At 47.3% G+C, this 13066-nt stretch overlaps 1 protein-coding gene across 4 annotated transcripts in view; it reads left to right on the top strand.

Moving 5' to 3' along the window:
• The window catches only part of LOC118076759 (uncharacterized), a 49649-nt gene extending 36951 nt beyond the window's left edge, over positions 1-12698 (top strand). Inside the window, exons 12-15 of one of the 4 annotated variants that reach the window (XM_035099743.2) lie at positions 6281-6408; positions 8261-8377; positions 9958-10068; positions 11294-12698. In XM_035099743.2, the coding sequence (XP_034955634.1) occupies positions 6281-6408; positions 8261-8377; positions 9958-10068; positions 11294-11432 (495 nt within the window). In that variant the 3' untranslated portion in view covers positions 11433-12698. The other 3 variants (XM_035099745.2, XM_035099744.2, XM_060280075.1) reach the window with 3 other exon arrangements.
• The last annotated feature ends 368 nt before the right edge of the window (positions 12699-13066 follow it).

The raw sequence follows: 13066 nt of genomic DNA, 5'->3' as shown, positions 1-13066 counted from the left end.
TATATATATGTCAGAGGGCCTGGTATGGCTACTCTAGAGTAACGACTCCAGCATGGTCTTTTAAGGTTTTTATTAAGTGCTGATTATTTACAGTGTTCAGAGCAGTAAAAATGCATCCTTAAGGTGAGGTGTCTGAACTCCCGAATGGCGATTGGCGCGTTTTCTTCCAGCACCACAGCTTTGGCAGACCCAACCTCTTCCCCCTACGTTTGCGTCGCAATTCGGGAGTTGGGGGAATTGGCCTCCCCCCTGTGCGTCCAACTTCCTGTCCCACCTGCGGCCTGGGCTCCACAACCTTGCCTGAGCCTCGGACACCACTTCCTGACTCTCCGCTGGAGGCAGAGCTCTCCTTACTCTCTCCCGCGCTTGGGGATGGGCTGGAACTTAAGATGGGAGGGACTTCCCTGTATCCCTCGTCCCTCACATCCATCCCCCTCCCAGGCTCCTCTCCCCCCCTTCCTAGTGGCTCTCCGCTTGCTGGGGACGAGTGAAACCCCAAGAAGTCTGTGGCATCCGAGCCTGTGGGTGTAAAAATTTCCCCCCAATCCTGCGATCTTTCTCCTTCCCCCTGAGAAGACGGGAATCCCAAGAAGTCAGTGGCGTCAGAGCTGGTGGGAGTAAAAATGTTCTGCCAGTCCTCTCCTGCCTCTGACGTCGTTGACCTCGGTGAAACCCACACCTCTTCTTCCGTGTCCTCAAATTCCGCTTCCCATCTCCATGGAGAGCTGCTGCCTGCTATCCCTTCCTCCTGCCCCTCCCCCTCTCCCTCCCTTTCCATGTGCCAGGGCTTGGGCCTGTGGGGGAACAGGGCGTGGAACTCTTCCACTAAAAATTCCTCAGGTACTTCTGTGGCCGGTATCCACTCATTGTGGGACGGCGGAGTGTCCTCCCATGCTATCAGGTACTCCAGTCCTCTCACCCCTCTCCTTGAGTCTAAAATCTCAGTTGCCTCATTGAGCTGTCGGGCGTCTCCCGTCTCCCTCCCTCCCTCTGGAGGCTGATCGCTGTCCCTGAACCTGGTACTTTCCCTGTACGGCGACAGCAGCGATCTATGAAACACTGGGTGCACTCTCATGTCCTCCGGCAGTGCTAGCCTGAAGGCTACCGGGTTGACCTGTTGCGTGACTGTGAAGGGGCCCAGCCTCCTGGGTGCTAACTTCTTGCATCGCCCCCTGGTGGGAAGACCTTCCGAGGATAACCAAACCTTGTCCCCCACCCTGATGACCTCTCCCGGTCGCCTGTGGCGATCTGCCCCCTTCTTGTACGCTTCCTTGGCCCTCTCCAAGTGTTCTCTGAGCTGCTGGTGCACCGTCTCCAGGTCCTCTGCCCAATCCTCTGCCTGTGGGCCCTCTTCCTCCTCCTCCCCCTCCCTCTCCGGGAAAGATCTGAGGTCGCGCCCGTAGTTGGCCTTAAAGGGCGACACCCCTGTGGAGACGTGCACCGCATTGTTGTAGGCAAATTCTGCCAGTGGCAGGCGATCCACCCAGTCCGTTTGCCTCTGGCTGACGTAACATCTCAGGTACTGCTGCAGAATGGCGTTGACCCGCTCCGCCTGTCCATTGGTTTGCGGGTGCCTAGCCGTCGACAAGCTGACCTCCACCTGCAGGAGGTTCATGAGCCGCCGCCAGAACCTGGAAACAAATTGGCGGCCACGATCCGAAATAACCCTTAAAGGCAATCCATGCAGTCTGAATACGTGGTCAACAAACAGTTTGGCCGTCTCTTCTGCCGAGACCGCCCTGGCACACGGTATAAAATGGCACATTTTGGACATGAGGTCCACCACCACCAACACTGCGGTCTTGCCCCTGGACGACGGCAGGTCTGTGATGAAGTCCATGGACACTACTTCCCACGGCCTGTGCGGTGTGGCTAAGGGCTCCAGCAAACCTGCTGGTGGCGCTCTGACCACCTTTGCTCGCTGGCAGGTGTCACATCCCCTTACATAATCCCGAACATCCTCCCGCACCCCTGGCCACCAGAAGTGTCTCATGACTAGGTGAGTGGTTTTGTCCCTTCCAAAATGACCCGCCGTTGGGTTGTCGTGCATCTGCTTGAGGGCCTTACCTCTCAGCTGTTTGGTTGGCAGGTACAGGGCTCCCTTGTAAAAAAGCAAACCCCTCCTTTCCTCAAAGTATTTGGCCTGCTCCCCCCCCCTCTCAGTTCTCTGAAGATGCGGGTGGCAAATTCATCAGCTGCTGTCAGTGCTGTGAGTTCTGCCTCGCTCACCACTGCTGCTCCGCAGGACCATGCTGATGGGGGGAAAATATGCCTGGGTGCCGGTGGCAACTCCTCCTCCATGTACTCTGGCTTGCGGGAGAGGGCATCCGCCCTGACATTCTGCTCTCCCGGGATGTAGTGGATGGAGAAGTTGAAGTTCGAGAAGAACTCTGCCCACCGTATCTGCCGCTGGTTGAGCACCCTGGCAGTTCTCCAGAACTCCAGGTTCTTGTGGTCTGTGCACACCTGGATGGGGTGCTTGGCGCCCACCAGGAAGTGTCGCCAGTGCTGGAACGCAGCGTGGATCGCGAGAAGTTCCCTGTCAAACACTGTGTAGTTGCGTTCCGGCTGGGTCAGCTTCCTGGAGAAGAAGGCACAGGGTCTCCACTCTCTGTTGGCGTCCAGTTGCAACAGAATCGCTCCCAGAGCCTTGTCCGAAGCATCTGTCTCCAGGCGTAGGGGCGCATCCTGCACCACGTGGAACAGGTGCTGGTCTGAAGCGAATACCCTCTTGAGGCTGTCGAACGCTGCTTGCGCCTCTGGTGTCCACCGGAACTTCTGCTTGCCTCTCAGGCAGTCGGTGATAGGAGCCGTGACGCGAGAGAAGTTCTTGATGAACTTCCTGTAGAAGTTCGCGAAGCCTAGTAGGCGTTGGGCATCTTTGCGCGTCCTGGGGCTGTGCCAGTCCAGGATGGCCTGCACCTTGTCCTTGTCCATCGCCAGCCCCTTGTCTGACAGCTTGTAGCCTAGGAAGTCCACTTCTTTGGTGTGAAACTTGCACTTCTCCAGCTTCACATACAGGTGGTTGTCCTTCAGGCGCTGCAACACCTCCCTGACATCCTTCACATGCTGCACTGGGTCATTGGAGTAGATAAGGATGTCATCCAGAAAGACCAAGCAGTTCTTGAAGAGGAGGGACCCCAGGACGTGGTGCATGAAGGCCTGGAAGCATGCTGAGCCCCCTTGCAACCCGAAGGGCATCACCAGATATTCAAAAGAGCCCAGAGGCGTGAACATCGTGGTTTTCCATTCATCACCCTCCCGGATCCTAATCAAGTTGTACGCCCCTCTTAGGTCGAGCTTGGTGAAGATCTTGCCCCTGCGTGCCGCTGTCAGGAGATCATCCACTCTGGGCATGGGGAAAGCCACTGGCTCTGTCACCGAATTTAGCCGTCTAAAATCCACCACCAGACGGCGCTGTTGCGTGTCTTTCTTGTCCACCCAGAAGACCGGGCTGCCCCCTGCTGCCTTGCTTTCTCTGATGAACCCCCGCTTGAGGTTCTTGTCGATGAAAGCGCGCAGATCCTCCAGTTCCTGGTCTGACATGGCGTACAGCTTGGCTGGGGGTATAGTTGCCCCCGGCACCAGGTTGATCTGGCAGTCAAAAGGTCTGTGTGGGGGTAGGTGGTCGGACTCCGCTTCGCTGAAGACCTCCTGCAGGTCCCAGTACGGCTTGGGTATTGCCTCACCCCCCTTGACGTGCATGGTGGCCACCGTGGCTATCGGAGGCCCCTCCCCTGGTTGGTGCTGCATGCAATGTTCCAGACAAAAGTCCGATCCAAAAGTGATGCATCTCTGGTGCCAACTTATGGAGGGGTCGTGGCGCGTCAGCCAGCTCATGCCCAAGACGATGGGGGGGTCTGAGATGGTTGTGACGTTGAAAGCCAGTGTCTCTGAGTGCCTTCCCACCGTCATTCTCATGGGGGGGTTTGATGCGTGATGGCCCCTCCCAGCAGCTCTCTGCCGTCAATGGTGGCCACGTGCAGGGGAAAATCCAGCTGCAGAAGTTGGATCTGGTGCTCTTCCGCAAAGTTTCTCGAGAAGAAGTTGGCTGAGGCACCACTGTCAATTAAGGCGAGGACTGTCAGGGGATAGCCATTTGGGAGCGTGAGCGTGACTTCTAGAACCACTCCTGCTCTGGGAGGGGTGGGCTGGCTGTGCTCCTCTCTGTGCGGGTGGGCGGGCGGGGGCTGTTGTCTGCTGACTGTGCCTGGCCGCTCCCCCTTGTCTCCTGCGGCCAGGCTGTCTCGTTTCCCTGCTGTGGTGCTGCGTCAGCTGGGGAAGGTACAACCGTTCCCGCCTTTCCTTGCCACTCTCTGCGCTGAGGGCAGTCTCTGACGCGATGCCGGGGGGAGTTGCAGAGAAAGCAATTCCCGCCTCTTCCCTCCTTGCGTCTTGGCGCCGCCGGGGTTTGAAAAGCCCGCGCGCGCGCTCCTCCGATCTCCATCGGTTCCGGCTCTGGGCTTGGCCTGGGCGGGTGTGGGGGCGGGCCCTGGGGTGGGGTTTGGTGATGTGGTCTGTCCTGGGAGCGTGGGAACCAAGGTTTTGCTGCGCGCGTCGCTTGTTTGTCATTCCATCTGGATTCCTGTCTCACCCCCACCGCTAGCGCCGCTTTGCTTAACTCATCCATAGTTCGCGGTTTGGGACCTCTTGCCAGCTCATCCTTAACGTCTGCGTGCAAACCCATGTAGAAGGCTGATTTCACTGGCTCACTTTGCAGATCCCACCCCAGTTTGTGCACCAGCATGGTGAATCTCGCCCAGTAGTCCCTAACTGTCGATTTTCCTTGTGTTAAGTTATGAAGCTCCTCTTTAGTGGCCTCCATTTCACTGTCACTAGCATACATTATTTTTAAAGCTTCTAGAAATAATTTTGCGTTCTTCATGCAAGGATTTTTTTGCGCGATGAGCGGTCTTACCCATTCTCGGGCGGCCCCCGTCAAATGCTCTATGATAAAGGAGACTCTGTGCGCGTCATCTGGGAATTCTGCTGCATGCAATTCCAGCGCATAATTTATTTCTGTCTCGAATCCTAGGTACTCCCTAGGGTCGCCGCTAAACTTGGTGACTAGGCTCTGTCCCCTTCTCACTTGGACTAGCTGCGGCTGGGGCACCCCCCCACCTCTAGCGGCTTTCTCCTCTTCCAACTTTTTCTGTAGGTCCAAAACCATCACCCTTAGCTGTTTCTCAGTCTCCTCTTTTGTCCTCACCTGGTCCACCAGCTTGTTCAGCTCCTCCTGCGCCCCTCGCGCTTCCTCCTGAGCGGCATGCAATTGCTGCTGTGCGTGCGCTGTGAGGTTCTGCAGCTCCTGCTTCGCTGCTTCGGCCTCCAGCCTCCAATGCTCAGCCTCTTGAGCGCTCATCGCTGCACTCCAAAGTAGCCAAAAAAAAGATTCGGGAGTTGCTGTCAGAGGGCCTGGTATGGCTACTCTAGAGTAACGACTCCAGCATGGTCTTTTAAGGTTTTTATTAAGTGCTGATTATTTACAGTGTTCAGAGCAGTAAAAATGCATCCTTAAGGTGAGGTGTCTGAACTCCCGAATGGCGATTGGCGCGTTTTCTTCCAGCACCACAGCTTTGGCAGACCCAACCTCTTCCCCCTACGTTTGCGTCGCAATTCGGGAGTTGGGGGAATTGGCCTCCCCCCTGTGCGTCCAACTTCCTGTCCCACCTGCGGCCTGGGCTCCACAACCTTGCCTGAGCCTCGGACACCACTTCCTGACTCTCCGCTGGAGGCAGAGCTCTCCTTACTCTCTCCCGCGCTTGGGGATGGGCTGGAACTTAAGATGGGAGGGACTTCCCTGTATCCCTCGTCCCTCACAATATATATATATATATATATATATAATGTTGTCTGTAATTGTGTCAGAACTGTGGAGGAGAAAAACAGCAGTGAGCTATATAGAAGTTTATTGCCATATTGTGCATTCTCAGTATTTATTTTTTTAACAGCTGCTATTTTGCCATCTTATGCTAGTACGTTTTTTGAGTAGGTGGTTTTTATTTCACAGCAGAACAAATCTTGAAGCAACTCGGGGAAAGTGCCTCTTGTTTTGCGTAGGACTGCTGTGGTTGATAAGACTGTCACAACTAGCATAGCCAACTGGCCAGTCTGCTGGCCTGTGACTATTATATATTGATGCATTCCTTCCTTTTCAATTGGTTGAAACTGCAATAGAGAGGCCTGCATGACAGTGGCAATAACGTTGTAGAGCTGCACTAGATGGAGAGTGCTACCCAAATTGTTGTGTTTCCTTTTTCTCTCTCCTGTTGGGCTGCAGGTGAGGGATCATGTTGTACATTTAATTGTGAAGAAATGCCCTAAACTGGAATGTTTGGTTCTCAATTCATGCTCCCAAGTAACCGATATAAGCCTTTTAGAAATCAGCGTTGGCTTACCAACAATCAGGTATGTTTGAAGGCTAGCTATTGTAAATGCATTTGTTATTCAATTGTGCAAGCAACCTTTCAACTCTGGACTTAAAGGTCTTACAGGCCACCAACACACCAGACTTAATAGTCTAATAAAGTACTCTTTTATAATACTGCGTACTACTTCACTTCTTTTTTTAATGTAGTAAGTCAGCCCTGCTGCATTTGGGCGTTCCTCCTACTCACTTTGCTGTCTGAGGCTCCAGACCTCTCCTGCAAAGTCCTGTCCTGGCTGCATCATTATTGTTCTCAGGTTTTTTTAAAAATCTCACAGTCATTTTTAACCCTTTGGGTGATGTGGTGTTCCTGCTTACAAAAGCATGGCATGATTCAGTGTTTGTGGTGGATGCCATAGACACTCAAAGTGCAATCGTAAAATCAAAATATTCATTTTACAGAGAAGCATGCAATTCTGTAGTAGCCAAGCAAAACACTGAACATTTGGTACCTCATCACATGACACTTGGAAATGCATGGCAATATACAATTATTAATGATTTTAAAAAAGTAGTTCAGGGCATCTTAGATTCTAAATGCTAGCTTTCAAAAAAGAAATCTCATTATAGTATTCAAATTGGAGTGCTACTTGAGAGTGAAATCTGCACTGCAGTTCCCAGCATTATTTAATGTAGTGCAGCTGGGGCCTAACAAGGGAAATTTGTGTGAGAGATTGGGATGGAGCATATGATAACAAAACCCATTCTCAATGGGGGCATTACACCATTCCTCCACTTACTTTGGTGAAAGGTGATTCCCCAATAATGGAAGTCTTTGGAAAGCCCAAAGACAGTGATTGGTGTGTATGGAATGACTTTTTAAGGATCCATTTATCTTGCTTCTAAAACAGAGTTAGTTATTTGAGTAGCATGAAATTTTGTCAGCATTATTACCACTTAATCCTTGAAATATTGGCTTTTTCCTGACTGACGACCAGTTGTATTCTTAGATTGCCTTTGATTTCATGAGTTCATGATGATAAGTTTGAAGGGTGGATAAAACTGGCTTGTACTCATATTTCATTGTTTTATTTTATACAGTGCTCTTATTTGATAACTCATTCAATATATTTATTTGGACTGAAGACACACCATCATAATTATTTTATGCATCATCTCCTAATTGGTTAATTAGTTGCCCAACATACCATGTGGCAGAGATAAAGTTGAAAGTTTTTCCAAAATCATTATGGATTATTTACAAGATGCTTTACAGCAGAGTGTTTTATTACAGCTTTATAATTTTACCTTGTGATATGAAATTGTTTAATACTGCAGACAAGAGAATCAAAAGCCAAGTTTGGAGATTTGCTTGTTCAATGACCACAAATGAAACAAATGTACTTTAATATAACTTTCTCTTTTAACTTTCTTTCCCCCCATTTCCTTTTTGCAAGAAATGAGAGTTTCGTACTATAAAAATAATTTTCAGTGTTACAAGTGGTGACACAGGAAACATGAACTTGTGAATCTCCTCTTTGGTGAAATGTGTGAGCTCTGGGCACATCTGCTGAAGAGGTGTGCAAATTCCTGCTTCCCATCTTACCTGGGAAAGTGTTAAAAGGGGAAGCTCAAGTTATTCCTCTGTAACCACTTATAAATATTGTCAGGAACTGCCCTGACACAACGTCATGACACAATCAGTAAGCTGCACCCATCCTTCTATGTATATTTGCTAGTTTAGTCTGCTATGGGGTTGGATCATAAACATCAACCATGTACTAAATGGAGCTGCCGTAACTACTTAAAACACTTACCTCTGATCTACATAATCAGCTGGTTGCTATATATATGGATGTTGGTTTTTTCTTTCTTTTTTAAAAATTGCTGCAGGTACCTGGATGTTAGTGGCTGTAAAGAGATCACTGACATCGGAGTTCAAGCTTTGGCGGGGAGATGCCGGAAGCTTTCTTTCCTTGATTTAAGTTCCACTGCAACCAGCAAAAGAGGGTAGGGTGTTTGAGGACATTTTGCAAGTGACGTGTTCAAGGAAATATGCAATAAAAATGTAATCTGACCTTCAAACAGTAGCAGCCAGTAATGGTACGGTGGAGCTGCCCTCCTAACACCCATGTTTGCTGCAGACTGCCTGGGGAATGAGGCAGGGCGGGACAGTTCGGCTCCAAATTTGTGGTTTGAACTGATTTATTTTCAGGCAAAATTTGGAGTTTCACTATCACTCTTTCAGGCTACGTACCTGGTGCTACTGACACAGGCTATCATATGGCTGTTGTAGAGCATAAAGACTATTTCTGATTAGTTTATTATCTACATTTAAAAAGGAGAGTGGTGGTTGTTGCTGCTAAAGTAACCTGGTGTGCATCATCGGCTACTAAGCTCCAGTTGTTACCAGTAGGTGCAATTTGTAATCTCCCTTTTCATCATGACTGGATTTTCACTCCCAGAAGCTGAGGATCTGCTAATTAAGATCCAGAGTGGAGAGTAGACAAAATAACCTAAGAGCTTTTCCCCGAACCCTTCAATTTCCCATTCTGATTTGCAGAGCATCAAGACTGTTTCCTAGGTAGCTATGGCAACAGCTATATAATTGTGAGTGCTTTATGTTCTTTAGATGCAGTCTAGTACTGCTGGACTATCCGGGTATCATCTGATTGGTCTGCTCTGTTTAACTTTTTGATTCCATTATTTTCAGAAATGTTTACAGCTGCTTCTCATATAACTATTTTTCTTCTACGAACTAAGTGGATTTAAATGTCACAGCACTGGAACATGTCCTCCTTGTAGTTATTCAGACTGTAGCACTTTCAGATAAATGGCTGTAATAATATTGATGGCCTTTCTTGATTGCATTGCCCTCCACTCCCACTGGCTGCACGCAGATCAGTATCTTGTAGCAACAGGCTCTGAAATGCTTGAATCATATTATTTTTTTATTAATTTATTAAATCTCATCTGTAAATCTCAGGACATTTCTCAATGTAAAAATACAGGATACAAAAAACACAAAATGCATAATAATGACAAAAATAAACCTTAACAACCCCCCCCCCCCACATGCATCCTTCTGTGTTATACCATGCCCCCCCCCATGGCAACTATTTTGTGACTGGCACCCACAACACTCTCCCAAAATTCAAAATGTACCTACTGGTCCATAAAGGTTGGTAACCCTGGTATAGAAGCTAGCCTCTCTTGTATGTAACCTTCAGAAGTGAACGGCAAAATAAATACTTTATGGAGAAGCATGAAACAAAGTAAATAAAATGTGAAATGTGGCTTCTTCTACATCAAAGCCTTTTGTTGCTGTTTTAAGGAATGCAAATGCATCACATCCTATATAGAATGCATATACCCCCAAAATGGCTGAATCATCTTGCAAATAAGTAGCTGATCTTTAAAGCATGAAATAGCCATTTCACCTAGTGCTGTGAGTATCAGGAATAGGTGACCTTTGATGGTTTAGAATGTGCTGTGTACTTAATCCGAGTTCATAGAGCAAAATTGCTTTTCAAATCTTACTTCAAAAGCAGAACTTAACTTGTAGCTTGTGTCTTGTTTATGAGCTTCAGGGTTTCCCTGTTGGCTAGCTTCTGCTTCAGGACTTTGGAATGTGTGAAGCTGAGTTTCTGCAAGAATATCTCCCTGGATGCAGTTGTGAAATTATGCAAAAATTGCAAAAGGTGAGTGTGACTTCCTCTAATAAAATCCAGGTATTGATGATTTTGTTGACTTAATAGTAAAGGGATCAACAATAGAACCCTCCTGGAACTAAATTATGAGGAAAGGTTTAAGTATTTGGAGAGTAGGATGGAGTATCCTGGAGGAGGGCATGACTTGACTGGAGCAGAAAGCCATTGCACTGTTTTATTATAGGTTCCATTTGTTTGCCATAACGGGTAAATGGAACCTCCATGTGCAGAGGCAGAATGAATACCAGTTGATGTGGGGCACCAGTAGTGCTATCAGATTCATGCCCCACTGGTCGCCAGATACTGCTGTCAGAAACAGAATGCTAGATTTGATGATCTTTTGATCCATCTTTAGCTGTCATTTTCAGTGACAATATGAGCAGGCGGTGGAGATGTAATGCACCCCTAGGGCTTTGTGCCCCTTTATGTTCATGTAAGCAGGAACCCCATACAATTGGACTTCCCAGGCTGTGTATGGCCATATGCATGCAGGGGCCCATTTCATGCATTCAAACAAATGTGAAGTTGCTTGAGGGAGAGGCATGGTCAAAGGAAGGATCCAAAACAATGTTCAGTTTACTCAAACCTGCATCAGGAAGAATTCATGTGTCTGCAGAATGATTTTAATGCCCTGTAGTTAAGATTAAAGGCAGTGAGTGTAGTGTCATATTGCATTCCAGACCTTTATTGTTTGTTTTATTTTGTAGTGTGAGTAACCTTAGTCTCCTTTGAGGTAAATGAATGGTGAAACCTCCATTAAACATTTCCTCATTTAACAAATTCTTTAGAGCAGGGCTGGCCAACTCCCAAGGGACTGCAATCTACTCACAGAGTTAAAAGGACGCAGTGATCTACCCCATTTTGGGGGGTTCAGGTTGTTGAGCTTTTTTTTAGGGAGGAAAGCCCGGTTTGGGGGGGGGGGGTTTCAGGTCAAAGTTGTTGAGCTTTTTTGGGGTAGTCAAAGTTGTTGAGCTTCTTTGAGGGGAGCCAGTGATCCACCAGTGATCTACCACAGACGTCCAGTGATCTACCGGTAGATCACGATCTACCTATTGGACGTGCCTGCTTTAGAGATACCATAATGCTCTCCTGCCTTTTTTTTCTTTTTCCCACTCGATACTGCTGTTCGGCTATTTGCTGGCTGGCTGGGGATCAGGACAATGTAGGTGGTTTTGATATTATTCAGTTGAAGAAATACACCTCTTACTTTTTTCAGTGCTTCAAGTAAGTTTTTATTACCAACGGAAGAAGAGCTGTTAGTACAAAAGGAGACCTGGCAACAAGAATCAAGAATGACAATCAAATTTTTGTTTTCTTGTGGATATTGTTTGACATCTCTCAAGGTGATAGGTTGAGAATTCCAAAAAGTGCTTGCAGCCTTCAAGCAGGAATATTTCGGGCTCCTGTCACTGGATTTGCAAGGAGTTAACACATTTGTTTCTCCAGAGATAGTGGGCTTGCTCTGTGAAGTAGGAAACACCTTTTAAACATTTATGATGTTAGGGAAGAAAGAGAGTTTGCCTCCTCCCTTCTGCTTCCATTTAGTTTTCTCTTTCCAAATTCATAACTGCCAAACTGGCTTCAAGCTGTGCCTCTGCCGTCTCTCCCAGCTCTGTCAGTTTTATTACCCAGTGAAGGCAGAATCCTAGTCCATCAGGAAAATATGCCTAGCTGTTAAGAACATACCATATGCCTTATATCAAACCAGACTGTTGGTCGTTCTGACTCAGTACAGCAGCCTTTCTCAACCGGGTGCTCTCTAGATGTTTTGGGCTACAACCTCCATCAGCTCCAGCCAGTGATCAGGGACGATGGGAGTTGCAGTACAAAACATCTAGAGGGCATCAGGTTAGAGAAGGGACATGTACACAGACTGGCCACAGCTTTTCATGGGTCTTTTTCAGCTGTACCTAGAGATGCTGAGGATTGAACCTGGACCTTTGGCATGAAAAGCCTGTGGTCTACTCATTCTGTCACCACCCCAATTAAGATAAACCCATTAACAGATGATAAAACTCTATAAACTCTCAGAAAGTCAACAGCTATTTGGTAGAGGCTTCGGTGGCGCACGTAATGCACGTTCATCCTACTGTCTGCAGAGCATCTTATAGGAAAGGCCCTCTGGCATTTTGTAAAAGGAAGCAACACATTTTCAGGGACTTATTCTGTGGCTGCCAGATGATTAGTAAAATAAGTGAATGAACTATCTACAATTTTTTTTCCAGACTGAAGATACTTCATTTATACGGTTGCCACTTTGTGCCTGATCTGGACTCCATTAAAAGAATCAATAAAAATGTTGAAGTGCTGCATGACCTGACAGCTACTAAATTGTCATCTGAATGAGGAACTTTACAAAAAAAACCCAATTTTGATTCAGCAAAGAGATATTATATTAGTTTTTCCTAAGTGTTTGACTTAATTCATATTTTATTCTTTATTTAAAAGTATGTGTAGAAGAAATGTGAGGAATGGAAAAGCTATCTAGACCCCTATGAGCCTGCCCCATACAGAGCTCCTACTTTCTTCCAAACCAACATTTGGCTTCAACAAAGGAAAAGTCTTTCTCTGTTGATGCACTCAGATTTATATTATATTATATTATATTATATTATATTATATTATATTATATTATATTATATTATATTATATTATATTAATTATATTAATTTACACACACACACACGCATGTGCACCCACCGACTTACCCTGGTTAATTTTTTTTAAAATAAAGAAATAATGATTTTCATGTTAGCTGCATTTCTTTCTGTGCAAAGAAAAGTGTGATAGAACTATTTTAAATAAATAAATAAATAAATAAATAAATAGCCTCGGTCCAGTATACCTGAAGGAGCATCTCCACCCCCCATCGTTCTGCCCGGACACTTGAGGTCCAGTACCGAGGGCCTTCTGGCGGTTCCCTCGTTGCGAGAAGCCAAGTTGCAGGGAACCAGGCAGAGGGCCTTCTCGGTAGTGGCGCCCGCCCTGT

This window comes from Zootoca vivipara, chromosome 11 (genome assembly GCF_963506605.1).
Source record: "Zootoca vivipara chromosome 11, rZooViv1.1, whole genome shotgun sequence".
Lineage (NCBI taxonomy): Eukaryota > Metazoa > Chordata > Lepidosauria > Squamata > Lacertidae > Zootoca > Zootoca vivipara.
Note: the sequence above shows the minus strand (reverse complement) of the source record. Positions and strands in the feature narration are given on the sequence as shown.